This window comes from Hetaerina americana, unplaced genomic scaffold (genome assembly GCF_022747635.1).
Source record: "Hetaerina americana unplaced genomic scaffold, ioHetAmer1.1.p SCAF_12, whole genome shotgun sequence".
In the NCBI taxonomy this organism is placed as follows: domain Eukaryota; kingdom Metazoa; phylum Arthropoda; class Insecta; order Odonata; family Calopterygidae; genus Hetaerina; species Hetaerina americana.
In genome coordinates, this window is record NW_027286292.1 from 2,537,390 (window position 1) to 2,555,018 (window position 17,629).

At 37.4% G+C, this 17,629-nt stretch overlaps 1 protein-coding gene across 2 annotated transcripts in view; it reads left to right on the top strand.

The window, feature by feature from the left end:
- Positions 1-15,958, top strand: part of LOC139685653 (uncharacterized) — a 34,905-nt gene extending 18,947 nt beyond the window's left edge. For both annotated transcript variants that reach the window (XM_071582612.1, XM_071582613.1), the window contains 5 exons: positions 174-333; positions 417-579; positions 13,122-13,335; positions 14,308-14,436; positions 14,559-15,958. In XM_071582612.1, the coding sequence (XP_071438713.1) occupies positions 174-333; positions 417-579; positions 13,122-13,335; positions 14,308-14,436; positions 14,559-14,782 (890 nt within the window). In that variant the 3' untranslated portion in view covers positions 14,783-15,958. The remainder of the gene's footprint in view (positions 1-173; positions 334-416; positions 580-13,121; positions 13,336-14,307; positions 14,437-14,558) is intronic.
- Positions 15,959-17,629: the final 1,671 nt, after the last annotated feature.

Below are 17,629 nucleotides of genomic sequence, written 5' to 3' on the forward strand. Positions count from 1 at the left end.
TTATAGAACAATTGGATATGCAATCTCTTCCAGCATAGTCAAATTAAAGGTTTATATATTGAGACCTCAATTTGAATGGATAGAATTTGGAAGGACATCACCTCACAAAACAGGTCTTTCTGACCTTTTTTCACTGTCTGATCATATCTAAAAAAGTATTTTTCCCCACCAAGATGATGGAAAGGGGGCTCAAACTGACCAGCAGCTGGACTACCCATTGTTAACTTCAGATGAGGAAGATGAAGAGGGGGATGAACCTTACTTCGTAGAAGAAGGCATGATACCAAATATTTTTGATACTTATCATCATCCTCATTCTAACATTATGGTTAGGTATGAACTTTTGCCGAAGTATATTTACATTTTTATAATGCTTCTATTTTTTCCATGCACTGCTCATTTTAAATCAATTTCAGATCGCCACCAAATTACTTTGCCCCTCTTGGTGGGAGAGAGCCCTTTGCTATGTTTGATGTCTTGCCAGCAATAATGACTAATGTTTTTCCACCGGTGCACTTTTTTGCTGGCTACCATCCTTATGGACCACCAGTGCTGCCTATGAACTTATGGAGGAACATGGTAATTACATTTTACTTCTGAACAAATGCTTAACATGCATGTTTGTGTATCTGCAGTGTTTCATTTGGTGACCACATTCTGCATTCATGTAAAGCAGCTGTTGGCAGATATCTACTGTCTCAGGTGCTCAATTATTTGCTGAAGCTTTGGCTGACCATTCTACTTAATTAGCTTATCAAAGTTAAAAAGCATCTAGATGCTTTTTAACTTTGATAAGTCTATGAATCAATCTATGTGGAATTACAAAGTTTCTCCTTTCATTATGTTAAGTCGATTCCATGAAGTCACGCCTGAGACAACGAATTATTAAAAAGCATCATTATTCTCCAAATCTAAGGGCTATTATCCAACTCTCAGCAGGGTGGTCTGAAATCCTTCTGTGATCAAATCTGGCTGCGGGCCCCATATTGGTGTGTGCACTTGATTTATTGCCTTGTAATATAACAGTCTTTGTATAATATATATGTTCAGTATATTACATCATGGGACACTAAATGGAACTTGATTATTTATTGCCGCAGGTACATTTTCTTACCATCACTGATTAACAGGTAGGCACTTTTTAATCTACATTCTTGGTAAGAGATGTATTAATTCCTACTATATAATGGTGGTTACACAAAATATCTCTTAAATAGTGATACAAGGTCTTTGCTAATACCTCTGCACTGTTATGGAACTCATAAATCATTGTGTGTTGCAGAAAAAATTCTCTGATGACCTATCATTCAAATGTTATTGCTGGGACATATCATCAGCAGCAGCACTGCTGGAGGATATGAATATCTGATTGTTAAATACGTTAACAAATATGATGAGCAAAATTTTAAAGTAGGTTGCATTATTGCTCTATTTCCAAAAAGTTAGTGTTTAGACATTATTTTAACTTAACAGGGGAAACAATTTCTGTATTGGCGACAACTCCAACTTCCAGAGACAGCATATGAATCATTATTATTTGGTATTCTACTGATTAATGTATGTTTTGGATGGGCATTGTCTGCACAGCCATACGACAAAACATTCCCTTGCTTCTCCTAATGAAACTCAGCCTGACATCTGACAATATAATAAGCTTCTTTTCAATCCCTATATTTCCTTCCTCCTTACATTCCATATCCGTCCTCCAGTCAATATTCCAACATCCCTATACTATTTCTACTCCTTCCTTATTTGCCTAACATTCTTCCCTCTACCAAATCTTCAGCGTCCGATTGTCAATCAAAATGTATTGCATCTACCTTTCCTGTCCCCTTTGGATTTCACCCAACAATCCTATCTCCTCTTCCACCATGCCTATCACTTAATTTCTTTTCTTATCTGCCCATTTATCCTTTTCCATTCTTCGCTACACCCACATTTCAAAAGACTCCTATCAATGCCTATCATCCTGCTTCAATAATCATGAATCCATGCTGTAAAATCATACCTTATAACAAAGTTTGAATGAGTTTTTTCTTAACCTCCTTGTCAACATCCCTGTCAACAATTCCCTCCTCCTTAAAAAGGTTCCTTTTCAGATTTAATTCTTATTATATCCCCAATACTTCGACCATTTTGGTCTGAAACACTTCCGACATAGGTAAACATTTCCACCTGCTAAAGTTCATCTGCTCCTATTTTAATATTTAACTTAGCTCTTCTCTATCTCAAAAACAACATAGCCTTAATTTTTAAAATCTTTATTTTACCTTTTTTTAACCTCTTATACCTATTGCACTGACTTTCTAATGCACTCAAACAATGCTTGCAACCACTTGACTGACCCACAAACTAAAGCTTCATCTGCAACTGACCGACTTATGATTTCCCCACGGACTCCAGATCTTTTCATGCCTCTTCAACCATTTCCTTAACAAATGTGTTGGGCAGCACAGGTTTACCCCTCTTTCTAATACTGCCCATCTGGACTCTGCCTATCTGGACTCTGCCCATCCATTCCTTCTGCCTCTTGCACTTGTGCAGTAAGAGATATGTACCAGCTGAAGATAAGGCCCCTTTGCCTTCCACAAGAGTGTTTTTAATGTGACACCCTCACTCAAATGGTTGCCCAATGGCCAGATGCTTTTGCAGCCACCTCATTGAGGAAAGAGATGCTGCACAGAGTACCTTTCATCTTGGTTCTCCCCTTCAACCTATCGGGCATGGATGAACATGGAATTAAATATTTAGAAATTGGAATTAAAGAGTAAGGAAAAAGGTTGGGAATGAGAAAGATAAAGCTGCAGTATTTGGGTAAATAAGAGGAAGTATTGGCCAAAATTTAATGAATTAATATTTGTCTTTTGCATTTTTTGCCAAGTTTATGATTAATTCAGTGTTATTTAGTCAGTAGTAGATATGTACTTATTAATTTAGAAGGTATTTACGAAGTGTATACACATAACTTGAGTTCAAAGCAACTGCTAAAATGAAAATAGCCATTCCTTGTCTCTGTCAATATCAATTACGACTTGCACTAGCCCTATCATTTTCAAACCACACCAGCACAAAGTCTGTGCAAATTGCATACTTGTATATCAAGGGATATATCATCACTTTGAAAAAATAAAACAGTGTGATATGGTGATATAATCTCTTTCAATATTATAACTAGAACTACATTCAGTAGAAACATGAGCAACAAAACTGCAATCAATCCAGACAGATTTTAGAATTTCTTTAGATTTTCAATGATAGTGTATTTCATTGATAAAGTATTTATTGATGAAACCCACTGATCATTTATTGACTCAATGCTGATGATTTGGCTAAAAGGTGTCTCACTCAAACAAACTTTACAATGCTCTTGCACCAGCTTAATTTTCTGAACAAATGTTATCATTGTGGAACTAATTTACTTGATGATGTTTAATTTAAAAAATTAATTATTCTCTAGCAATAATAACTGCTGTAATTTTGTTTGAAAATAAAAATTTTCACTGGAATAATTTTTGTAGGCAGTCATTTTTCTTTGCACCCAAAATAAACGTGGACATAAAATCTAAAAGATTGAGGAACATAAATAGCAATGCAAAATCTTGGACACACCACTAATTGTTGGTCTAAAGATAAAAAAAACCATAAACATTGTAATCAACCCAAAGGTCGGTTTGGTAGGTGATGGAAGAGTTCACCCAGTACTAAGCCCGACGGCATGTGAAATTCACACATCAGGGTAGGGGGGCCAGTTCCTTTCCCTGTGCCGGTTATGGTTTCCCAGAAAGATCTGGTACCAAAAAAATCATATAGCTTGGGTGCCCAGAGGTGTCCCGGGTCCAATTCCCGGGACCCTCCCGACCCTCTGGTCAGTAGTCCAACGCTCTACCCCCTGGACTACCACGACCCACGGTCTGAATAAGATAGAATAATAAATGGTGATATCCACATTATATTACAGTTTAGTTAATAATAATATGTATACATGTTATACAACTTATCAAGCATGATCATTCTCCAGTTTAATATCAAATCACACAAATGAAGAGCACCATTATCACTTTTCCCCACCGCTGCATAATGGAAATAAATAACAAAAGCATAGCACGTAATCATGAGTCACAATTGAATGAGAGATAATAAAATAGTAATTAGTAATATCCACATTATAATGCTTTATTCAAAATACTCATTAGTTTTTCCACATTCACTCTATCAAACGCTTTTTCGAAATCTACGAAACAGGCAAATACCTCCTGGTTGTGTTCTATATTCCTCTCGATTAATAATCTCATTACTGCAATGGCATCACACGTACCTCTCCCCTTCCTAAACCCAAACTGATCATCACCTAAGTAATCATTTGCCCTACTCCCTATCCTTTTGTTTCTGATCCTGAGAACCACTTTAGCTGCGTGGGATATCAAACTTATTATCCTGTAGTCCTCACAATATGTAGTCTTTACCTTTTTCGGAATAAGAACTGACACTGATCTCACAAAGTCTTCCAGCCAGATTCCATCCTCATAAATACTACGAATCAGCCCATATAGCCTCTACCTCCCACATTTTCCTAAACATTTCAGTAGTTCCGCAGGAATGTTATCCACCCCCACGGCCTTATTTAGTTTCCTCTCCCTTAATGCCCTTTCTATCTCATCATCAAGTATGCCTGGACCTAAGCCAGCTTCCTCTAAGTCATGTTCCTTTTCTCTGTCTAACTTTGTTGGTCTAAGTTCCTTACTATACAGTTCTTCATGTATTCCTTCCATTTCTCTTGGATCTTTCCTGTGTCAACTATTATCTTACCCGCCTTATATCTAACTGTTAGCATAGATCTTCCTTCCTTACTTCCCGATAAAGATTTAACTTTGCCGTAGAGCGCACCAATTTCACCCTTCCTCTGCAGACTTTCCATATCCTCGCACTGCGTCTTCCACCCCGCTTCCCTTGCCCTATTTTTTGCCCACCTCAATTTATTGTTTAATTCTTTGTACTTCATTTTGCCTAATTCTGTATTTATGTTCTTCCATTTTCTCCGCTCATCCATCTTTGTCGTTGAATCATCTTATTCGTGATCCATGGTTTCCTAGTCCTTTTTGCGTTAACGGTTCCAATAGTGTCTTTTGCGGCTTTCGATAACCCTTTCTTGATCCTTTCCCATTTGTCTTCGATAGTTCTTAGCTCTTTACCATCCTCCATGATTTCCTCTACAGCCTGTTGGTACTCCTTCCTTTTCTATCCATTTAATGCTTCTACATTCCATTTTCTAGCCCGCCGCCCCTGCCTTATCTTTTTGAAATGGACGCTACATTTCATAACAACTAAATTGTGGTCAGAGTCTGCATCCGCTCCTGGGAAGCTGTGCGAATTTATCACACTGTTCCTAAACCTGTGTCTAACCAGAATGTAATCTAGCTGATACCTTTCTGAGTCACCTGGCATTTTCCATGTATACCTGCGTTTTTTTGGTGTCTTAACCAAGTGTTGGTGATGACTAACCCCTGTCTCCTGCAGAACTCAACTGCTTTCTCCCCACGGTCATTCCTCATGCCTAAACCGTAGTCCCCAATCTCATCACCATCTCTTCCTTCGCCTACCGTCACATTCCTATCCCCCATCACCGTCAAATGTTTCCCTGAAGGAACACACATGATTATGTCCTCTAATTGATTGTATATCCTATTGACCTCTTCCTCCCTATGGCTGCTCAGTGGCATGTATTCCTGGATAATAACCAAGTTCGTCGGTTCTGCTTTTATGTCTACTATTAGTATTCTATTCTTTACCTGTTGTATGTTGACTACACTTCTTCCTACCTCTTCATTTAATACTATGGCAACCCGTCGTTGGCTCTTGTCCCCGCCGCTTTATATTATTCTATAATTATCACTCCAGCAATCCCCACTATCCTTCCATCTCACCTCGCATAGACCTAAAATATCTATATTTCCCCTTCCCATCTCTCGCTTAATGTTCTTTAATTTCCCTGTCCTCATCATTGTCCCAACATTCCACGTTCCTATTCTAACTACTGTGGCCTTCTTCTTCTGCATCTTCTGTCCTGCTGCTGCGAGGTTTCCCTTGCAAGGGTTTCATAAGATGACGACTGCAGAAGCCTTCCCTCCCCCGCTGCCGGGCAGGACACGCGACCGATTGGGCCAAGTCCCGTAGTTGCCAGGACTCAAAATCTATGTAGTGACCATCTTATTTATCTTTGGAATGATAATTGAGGTGGTTTCCTGTTGCCTTCCTCAATTGTGTTTTTAATGTGACACCATCACTTACTGGCCACCCCCCTGGGGTCAGACGCCATTGTAGCCGCCTCACTGAGGAACAGACGCTGCGTGGACTACCTTTCGTCTGGCTCCTAACCTTCGACCTATCTGGATGGGTGACCCAACCAGGAGCAATTATTATTACTCCTGCCAGCACAGCTCAAGGGGTCATCGGAACGCACAAGCGTTCCGATGACCCCTTGAGCTGTGCTGTGCTTTGACGGTTCCACCACGTCAAAGTTGTAGTCCGGGTAGATCTGTGTATAGGGAAAGAATTTCTGCTGATTTTTATTTGGTTTCATTGCCATTCCCTGATCAAGCAGGGCTTGCCATCAAAATGGTATTGCATTTCCCTCTTTTCACTTAATTTGGTCCTCTCTCAAATACATTTGATCCCTCACTGCCTACCCTTACCTTCTACCATACCGCATCCTTACCTAGGTGACCATGTGTTATCTTATGCCACACTAAATCAGTGAAAGTGCCACCAACATCCAGCTGATCCTGCAAGCACCAATCATTGAAGGATTCCTCACCAAGTGATCGAGCTCCGTGAGTTAGCATTACCCTGTTTAATCCTTACCCATCCCTCATCTCACCTCTGTTCTGCCCCGCTTCGTTTTATCCTTGTCTGTTTAAATGACTCCACATATAATTTTTCCATTTGTCCTAAATCATAGGTCTTTTTAAATATGTTTTATCATTTAATGAATGGCTACCATGACTGTGGGTACTGTAATGCTGATAGTTTGATATCTATTGTTTCTGCAACCAGACATAAATGAAGCACCTGAATTTGTAAGAAGTGGTGATTGTTGCAAGTGGCCCGGGAATAGGCAGGTACAGAATGAGAGAGGACCTTTCACTGTTTATCTTGCTCCATTACATTACCTGATGAAAATTAAGAAAGGCAAGGGATATGATTGCATATTATACAGAGGTGTATCTTTGCTTTTATAACAGAGGGAGATAGTTCACATGAAGGAAAACAGCTGCTAACTTCGCCTTGCTGCCTGCTCACAGTGACCACTGACTTGCTTAACTATTAGCAATGCCAAAGAAGTGTATGATTAATGCACAATTCCATGTTTGTGGTAGGGGAGCATTGTGGAAGAAAGAAATTTTGCAGTAATGTCATGAATTCAGTTTAAATTCAGATGAACCTAAGAGAAGGTTTCAAGTATCTATAAGAGTCTTATTAAGAGCCTCAAACTGAGAGTGGAAAAAAAGACTCCTTTGCGTTCAAAGACTTCCTTTGCTTGAGCTGCCAAAACAAAGGGAACTCTAGACCGACCTTTGTTTACCTTTGCTCTCTTCTTGCAGACTTCCTTTGAGAAAGAGAGCTTTGTGACTCTCGTATAGAAATCCTTCCTTCATTCTCACCTGTGCTTAAGTAAAGGCTCACTTTATTGGAATGACTGTAAGTACAGCTCTGAGGGATGTCAGATGTTTCATTGCAAGAAATTTTCAAACTTATTTTAGGATCAACATTCATTTTGTTGTCCCTTGTGGTGAGAGAGGATATTATAGATGTGTAGGAGGTAACTCTGGGAGCTAAAAATAGCAAAAGTTCATGGGTTGTAGTTCACTTGAGTATACCATTAGAAATATTAAGGATTCTAGTATATTTAGAGAAGACTGGATCAAAATTGAATTTCAAAATCTAAATTTTCCTCTTTGAGTTTATTGCATCATTGTAGTCATTGTTTAGCATGTTTGTGAATCACTGTGTGTACTGCTGCATGAAGATGGGTTGAGTTGTATTAAATGCAACTAATTAATATTAAGATTCTCAAGAAATAGGAAGCTGAGTTAACCAGCCAAGTGGAAAGCATAAAATAGAACACTTGCACCCCCTCATTCTGGTGATGAAAACCTCCTTTCACCATCATCTCCTGATGAAAGATATCCAAGGCTAGAGTTCAGGTTTTACAGCCAGAAGCTTGTTGTTTAGTGCATGCCATGTTGCGCTCCACTGAGCAATTCTTTAGCTTAATTCTTAGCTCTTTTGCTAGTACAGATTGCAACTTCAAATGCAAATATTCAGTGCTTCTTTTGTCACTATATTGGCTCACTCTTTTTCTACTAGTCCAATGTGTCCTGGAACCCTCAGGGAATGACATTTTAACATTTGAACTTCTAGGTCTGAGGGAGTTAACTAAATCTAAATGACCACAGGATTAAAGGGAACAATCTGGAAATGAATTGTAATGCACTTAACACATCTGTGCAGGTGAGCAATCATCTGTTATTGTTGTGGATTTTGCAAAGGGCAAGTTTAATTTTGAAGAGTTCAGTTATCGAATTGCTACTAAGCAGATGCATCTTCACTCTTATGGTGCCATGATTAGAGGAATTTATAGTGCACGCATTTCATCCTGAAGAGTTTGAACCATCAGTATAGATCATTGTAACAATGGTGTGCTGGCTGAGAAATGTATTGAATTTTTGTTGCACACTGTTGCGCAAATGCAGTCATATGCTTTCTTGATATCAAAGAATATTGCAATGACATGTTGACACAATAAAAAAGCTTCTTGAATGGAGTTGTGTACTCAAATAAAATGGTCAACTTTTGGCCTACTGTACTGAAACCGGCACTGGATATCATAGAGATGTTTGCATTGCTTAAGAAACCAAACAAGTGAGCCGTAAATTATCCTATACATCACCAGGCATAGTGTGCTTGTCAGAGAGACTAGACAATAGTTTGAGGAGCCAGTTCTATCCTTTCCCTGCTTGGGCAGAGGAATGACAAATAAGTCTTATCAAGTGCCATGCTCTCAAAAGCATCTGGGAAAATACATTGATCGTTCATATGACATCCACCAAGACAGTTGGTGGAAGATTACTAAGGCAAGCACTATGGACCTGGTTTGATCCTGGGCTGGTGTCTTTGGTTTCTCCAGTGGATGTTTTTAACTCTCACATGGAGAAGTTTTCATTGTAGGCAGCAATGGTGGCCCTTTCGGCAAAATTGATACATCCTTTCAATGTAATGTTTCGACTATGAAGCTTGGGTCTTAGTTCACTGTACTACAAATTTGGGCATTATGTTTACCAAATGTCTCGAATATGCCAGATAGAGATTTTACTACTTGGGACCCTATTTTTATAGCTGATAAAAAGGCTGAACCTCGTTAACCTGATATTTTTGAAAATTCTCCCCCAGACCTTGGACCCTGGAGTTCTTATGTATTCGAATTTCTTTTGCACATTCTTTGTTCCACGTTGGAACTGGAGGTCAGAAGGTAAAATAGGGTGTCCTTGGAATGTTTATAGTAGTTGCAGTTGCTATGTCTGTTGTATGTGCCTTTTTATTCTCTTAAGGTGTTACAGCTGTGCCATGCTTAAAATTCAAATTGCTTGTGAAAACCTGCCAATTGGCTTGTGGATATTACAATTTTCAGTAAAGATAAAATAGTTCCTGGAATCATTTTTCACAGGTAAAATGGGGTTGTGATTGCTGCCTCATAAATCATTGTGTACGAACAGGCTAATATTTGTAGCCTGACATGGAATAAAATACAAGGTCAATAGTGGAATAGTCACAAATGAAACAATTGAATCTGGGTTTTTCCCTGTTTTTTAGTAAAACTAAGTTCATATGTTTGATAAAACTAAATAATATTCATACTGTTCTTTTAACTTGGGTCCTATAAGCATGCACGGTGGAGGAAAAAGAAAAACCATTAGCTAGGGCCTGCTTGCCATTTGTCGCCTCGATCTCCGGGAAAATATCCAGGATACTGGTGAGGCATAAAATCAAGGCAATCCACAAACCACCGGGAAAAATTAGAAATTTGCTTGTCAGAGCCAAGGACCCAATCGGCCTAAAGACCCCAGGCATATACCAAGTCCCGTGTACCTGCGGAGATGTGTACATTGGAGAGACGGGGCGGACGATCGAGACCAGGTTGAAGGAACACATAAGACACTTACGACTAGGGCAGTTGGAAAAATCAGCCATCGCCGAACACAGCATCGGGATGGATCACTCAATTAATTTCAACAGGACCAAGCTACTTGCCCACGCTGGTGGTTACTGGGACTGCATCATCAAGGAATCTATCGAAATTAGAATGGCCGGATGGAATTTCAACAAGGATTCCGGCTATTCCCTTAAGCAACACATGGAAACCTGTGCTACCCTGAGGATGATGCACGAGTCGGGCATCGAAATGTCGGCCAACATGGAACCCCTGACCCAGTGGAAGACCCGAGAAAACTTCATCAAGCAAATACGCCGGGAAAGCTCCAGTTCTTGCTTGGGTCCTATAACTTTCCCTTTGGGAATCGTAAGCCATTACCCATTAAGACAAAGGGCTTGGTAACAGAAGTTTTTAGTTGCAGAAAATTGGGCATTACTAGATATTTTCAAAAATTTTTTTTCGAAATAACAGCTGTGCATTAGACAGAAGGGGATTTAGTCCTATACAGCCTTGTACTACATCTGTTGTCTACTTTTGGTGACAGTTTCATTCCGGTTCAAGGTTAGCGTTGATTGCCATGCAAGCTATTAAACACTGGAGAAACCTATGTCAGAACTGTTGGGTGGCTTTATCAGTTGAAGAATAATCAAGAACTTAAACTGCATGTTTTGGGCCATTGAGTAAAGGTGGTTAGGCTGTAAAAAAGTAAAGCAAGAGCTGCAGAGGGAGCATGGGAATGGTAAGCACTAAGAAACAGGGAAGGCATTAATCACATGAGATAGTGAAAGAAAGAAAGAAATGACAGAAAAAAGTCATGGAGAAGGGGAGAACAACATATAGGAGCATAATAGTTGTAATAAATTTAGTTGTGAGACTAATAGAGCTAAGGGTGCCTTGTGGAAAGAGCAGCTCAAGAAAATGGAAAATATGCAAAATACCTCTATGGTAAAGAGATAAGTTACCTTTATGATAAAGAAAGGTAATATACGTAGAGAAAGGGAATGTAGCATGAAATGGAATACCTTTTGTTGAGTTCATTCAATGAACAAGTTGTAAAAGCAATATGAGAAGTGAATTTGAGCAAGGATGTAGGGGTGAGTAACCTTAAGATTTAAGGGAAGAGTTTTGGGGTCAATGGAAAAAAGGGGCTGTTTGGACCTGGGTGCAAAATTTATGAGAAAGTAATTTGGTCAGAAGATCTCATTCATTTAGTTTCATCCAATCCAAAAAATGAGTAGAATGATTAGGACTATGAATATTATCATGATTTCACTTGCAGGAAAGGTAGTACTGACAAAGAGAATCATCAATAAAAGATTGTGGGTGGAGTTGATATTAAGAGGTAGCAGTCTGTTGAAGCCCATATCAGAAAGGGGAGTGTGTGGTAATTGGTGAAGAAGTACAAAGAGGATGGCCTCTTCAGTTGGCATGAACTACAGAAAAACTTACCAAGACCTGAAGAAGAAAATAATGAGGGCAAGCCAAAGAAAGTCCATGCAAAATGTTATAGTTGTCAGGAGCTATCCAAAGTGTACCATTAAATACCATAGTATGTATGGTGGCGCTTATAATGTTCAACTCACAGGCTTCATTATTAATATCCTAAGTCATTGCTTGTCTTAAATATTTACTTTTTCTTTTACTTTATTTCTTGAAGAAAGCTTGGCAATTTTATAAATTTTGTGATTTCATTCTGGTTACAATGAGTTCAGTTCTGTGTATTTTAAAACACAAGTGTTATTAATTTGGTTGGAGTATGTTGGAATTGAGTGAGTGAAATATACACACATTTTCACTAATTTTTTTCTATGTTGCTCCCATTTCTCCTAGAAGGCAAATGTTTTGGAAATACGAGGGTCATCCGGAAAGTAGTACCCGTTCGTGCCGCATGAAGTGCTGACGACGCGAGTAGCCGCTGGACGAGGTCAGATAGCTTCAGTGGCTTGTCTGCCTTCTCTGAGCCAAGTTGCGTGACGCTAGCATTGCCTGTGTTGTTTCTATGATTGTTTACAATGTTTAAAAAAATTGAGAACGCCGCCAGTTGTGAAGTGAGGGCAGTGATTAAATTCCTCAATGCAAGAAACGTTCGCCCATGTGATATTCATCGCCAATTAAAGGAGGTGTATGGAGACAATGTAATGGACGAGTCGTCTGTTCGGCGGTGGTGTCGCAACTTCAACATGGGGAGGGGGAACACACACGACGATGAGCGTTCGGGGAGACCGTCTGTCATTACAGACCAACTGGTGAGCTCAGTTGACGAATTCGTGAGGAACGATCGGCGCGTCACAATTGATGACATCTGTGAGCATTTTCCCAATGTTTCTCGAACAATTGTTCATGAAATTGTTAAACACCATCTGCATTATGCAAAAATTTGTGCAAGATGGGTCCCTCGCGTATCTCAATGAGCTGGCGGCGAAGGACTATGCAGCAGGAATACAGAAACTTGTCACACGTTATGACAAATGCCTTAATTTGCTTGGAGATTATGTTGAGAAGTATTTAAAGTATCCTCTTTCAAATAAAATTTTTTATGTTTGTTAATATTTACTTTTGTGTCTTTATTTCACGAACGGGTACTACTTTCCGGATGACCCTCGTAGAATGTGTCTAAGGATCAGTGACTGACTTTTTGTCTTAATTAATTGCAGAGTTTAGGAATATTTCATGGATTACTGGTTTGATGTGCATTTATTCTGCACTTTGCAAGGAATAAAAATAGTAACATTCACCCACTTTGTTGAGTGTAACTGCAATGAAGGCTACCCTTAGATTTTTTGTTATGTTACATAATTTTTCTTATTTTCCATCATTTATAGATACTGGTTCACTTTTTCCATGCTGTTTTGTTCATAACAGAGTGGCTTCAATTTTGACCATAATTGAAATTTTGTTTACCTCATCATTTCAGGTCCCAAGCATGCCAATGCCAGTCCCCTTTTGTCCTCCTGGCTTCCTCAGGCATCATGGTATGATGAAGTTACCATTCCCTCCAGAGAGAGGCATTATCCACGTGACTGTTGTGGAAAATTCCTCCCCATATGAGATTAAGGTCTATCATTATAAGGGAACAGAAATGTTGCGTTATGACCATTGGAGTAGAAATATTTTCATCTGGATCACACGTAAGTATTTTGTAATAAATTACTGTTATTTTAATGAGAGCGTAAAAGATTATCTCAAATCCAATGAGCATTGAAATCTCGAATTTGATCATGTACTTGGGTCAAAATCCTGAATCATTGTGGTCATATGTAATAGGAATATAAGGGAGGGAGCTATAAGAGCAAAATGGATTAAGTAATTGTAATGTGATATTCCTGTTATGAGCACATCATTCAAATGTTGCGATGTATTTAGTTGACGGCCATAAATTGTTGCAGTTAGATATTGTAGAGATGTAAGAAAGTTGTTCAATATTACATTCTATGCAGGAAGAATAAAGGAAATTTGTGGAGTAAGATAAATAAAGACAAAATGTTCAATGAAATGCACCAGATTATCTAAATTAGCAATACTGGAGCAACAAACTTATTGCATCAAGCACATCAAAAGTGCAGCATACCTAATTCGCAAAATGGGATGTGTCATTCCTGAAATATAAGAATAAATGAAATAATGGAACTAGTCTCCTAAAAATAACTCTTTATACTTAAAATACTCTTCCCTTGTTGCATAACTTAATTATAACCAAAACAGGATTCCATATTAGGGTATCATGGCTCAAATAATTGAAATGTGGCATTGCTATTATGAGTACATCATTTTCCCTTGAAATTAATTATTGAAGGGCTGGAAACCTGTTGTTTCACACAACTTTGGCAGATCATGGGGTAAAATTTAATCGTAAAATGTATGCATGAATCTCCTCAGGACTCCCTTGAGTTTATTTAGATGCTTGCCATGGAATATACAAATATTGTTGAATTGTTAATGGCGATTGTCAAAATTTGGTAGTAATATTTTTGTAACTTTTGCTATTTTTTCACTTGAAGTAATCTTTTGGCAGCATTTGTTTGAAACCTTGTACAACTATTTGATTGGAAGTAATCTGATGGCAGTGTTTATCTGAATTATCTTTACTTTTGGATTCCCAGATGATCATATGTTGCTTGTATCTCCTGATGGAAATGAATACTATGAGTACAATGTGGAAAAGGTTCTAAACACTTACCCAACAACAGCCTTGTTGTATGGGAACTTGCTAATCCTTGGCTTGGAGTCAGGTGTGTACTAAACATTGTCTGATTTAATTCATTAACCGGACTGGAAGAGTTGTTGCACATGGTATGTTATTAATATTTGTGTGGTAGTAAGAGTTGTAATTCATTGTTTTTTTGGACTTCAGGTTCTGTTGTGATGTATTGCTTTGAAACTCCAGAGGACCTTTTGTTTTTGGATTTGCAAAGCTACCACTGGTTACAACCAGTTGCAAATGAGCCAGTGGTCAAAATGGATATCAGTCAAAGTTCATCAGGACCACTGCTGGTTGTCTTCAGTCAAATTGATGTTTATCTTGTTGATTGGTTATGTAATACAGATGATTTGAACTTTGATGAAGTGGATGTGTAGAAGGTGATGTTCCAAGAGTTTGTCATCTCTCATCGACATAACAACATCTCCAGTCTTGCTCTTGTCTCTAAAGTAACATCCTTGTGTGTTAATTCTTGCCAAAGTTCAAATATCTTGCAATGAAAGATAGTCTGCCCAAAATTTTCCGTAAGTTAATATTTTCTGTTTTTATTTAGAATTTGTTAACTTGATGATCATTATTTAATTTGTACCATTTAATATTTATCATTTTGTATTATTGTGCATTTGTTTTAGATCAGTATTTATATGGATTCAGGAAAAAAGGCCATTGGCATATTTTTATGAATTGTATGATCTCATCAAAAGTAAATATAATTATATTTTAAGGATTTCTAAATTAAATAATAAGAAGATTGAAAAATATTTCATTTGCTACTAGTCTGTGTTACTTAAGCCTGAATTGAATGACTTTTTAAGAATACCTTTAGTTTTGTATTGCTTAAGTGAAATTGAATGCGAATGTCTGTAATTACAGCAAATTCTATTAGTCGTTTTAATGCTGAAGTATTATTTAAATTATATACAGTACAAACATATTTGTCAGTTTTTAATGTTATACATTTGTTTAGATTAATATTTATATAAATTCATTAAGTAAGTAATATAATGTTGACTGTTATTAATCTAGAAATATTTTTTAGTCTTCTACATTGAAATGAACCTATATTTAATATTTGATGATTTCGTATCATTTCAGTCTTAAGAGAACTTGAAATCCTTTCATTGAATTTGTGTTGTTACAATTGGCTGCACCCTTTGCAAGTGAGCCAGTGTTCAGAATGAATATTCACAATACTTGCTCAGGACCCCTTCTGGCTGTCATGAGTCACACTAATGTTTGTTCATCTAATTGAATGGTCATATACTATGTAAAATGTGATATGTGTTCAGGTAGATATTTAGGTAGCCATTTTCCAAATATGTGTTGCCTTTTCAACCTAACAACAGCTACTAATGTTACTGAAGCTGCATTACTATGTGTTAATTTGTGCCAACGTTTTAGCTCATTGGCAGATATATTAGCCCAAATTGTTTTTGTAAGTTCATTTAAAGAGTTCTTTTTGTTCTATAGAATTTATCTTGGTGACCATTCTTTTAGTTATACATTTTAATATTCACCATTTTGTATTATTATGCATCTGTTTGAGGCAAATATTTATAAATTTCAGATTTTAAATTTAAAATTTGAAATTTTGAAATTTAAAATTCAGAAAAAGGCCGTTGGCATATATTTTTCTGAATTGTATGAGCCCATGAAAAGTGAATTTAATTAATATTTAAAGGAAAAAAAAATGATTAAAAACATTCCTTACTTACTCTACTGGTCTTTGTTACTTATTCCTGAAATAAATGGCTATTCTGGATTTACAGTCTCTGCTTCAGAAGTAAATTTGACTGAATTTCAGCAGTTACAACACACATCATGTTGCCATTTTAATTATTATACAATTATTTTTAGTTGATACTTCTGCAAACTCAGGAAAAAGATGTATTGCACTGAATCCATTTTGTTGGCTTATCTTTTGAAGTGGTCATATTTGTCATACTGAATGATTTCCCATAATTACAGTTTTAAGAGTACCAGAATTCTTTCATTTATGAGTATTTATATGAATTTTCTCAAAAAATTATGTTTGTGGGACTTATTGTCAAACATTAAACATCAAAATATGGTGTAAATATTTTATTATTTTAAATGAGCCTCCACAGTTGGTATATTAATTTTTAATTAGGTTTGAAAACATGAACTGGCATCAGTAGGTGTAAATATATATTATTAATATTATGGGTAAAATACCGGTTAAGGTAGGTTTTGGATGGGACCAACTACCAAGTAATTAACTTGTCTCCTAACAAAACACAATCTAACCTCCTACTCTACTAGTCCCTCTTCATATCTGTATACTTCCTTCCTGTCTTCATTTCATCCGACATCCCTATCCTATTGCTGCCCCTTTTTCCTTTTCTTAACATTCTCTCTGCTATCACATTCTTAATCACCCCATTGCCAATCTTTATGCTTTGCATCCATTTGTTCTGTCTCTGTAGGATTTCTCCCAGCAATCCCCTATCCAGCCCCAACATACCCAACACCACCTCATTTGTTTTCCTGTTTGTCCACTTAATCTTCTCCATCTTTCTCCACATCCACATTTCAAAAGCCTCCAATCTACACCCTGCACTCAATCCTGCTTCAATGATCATGTTCCTGCACTGCGCATAACTACGCTCTATATCAAAGTTTTAAGAAGGCCTTTCTTAAAATCCCTGTCATCAATTTCCTCCTTGTTGTGAAAGCTCCTTTGCCTAATGCTATTCTCCTTATGCCCCTACTACTTCGTCAATTTTGTTCCAAAACACTTCCGAGATACCTAAACTGTTTCACTTGCTCTTGTTTTTTCACTCCTAATGTAGCATTGAATTTAGTCTTTATCTTACTGGAAAACTGCATAACCTTTTTCATTTAAATTAATTTGTATCCCATATCTATTGCACTGAATTCCCAATAGACTCAGCAATGCTTGCAAACGGTCAATGACAAGCTAAAGCTTAAACCTAATTAATTTAATGGCTTCTCTGCTGACTTTCATTCCTATCTCCAGTTCTTCCTGTGTTCATCATCGTTGCATCACACTGCACATTCGAGAACTATGAATTATCAAAAAGAATGCATAAAAAAGTGTAATTTCTTATGACTTCCCTTACCTCACCATTGCATTTGGTTTAAATTTCCTTCACATTCACAGAGTTTCTCTGCTAATAAGGATTGGTTCTTCATTAACATAATATGTACAGTTTTGCAGGATATATAAATTCAAAAGTTAT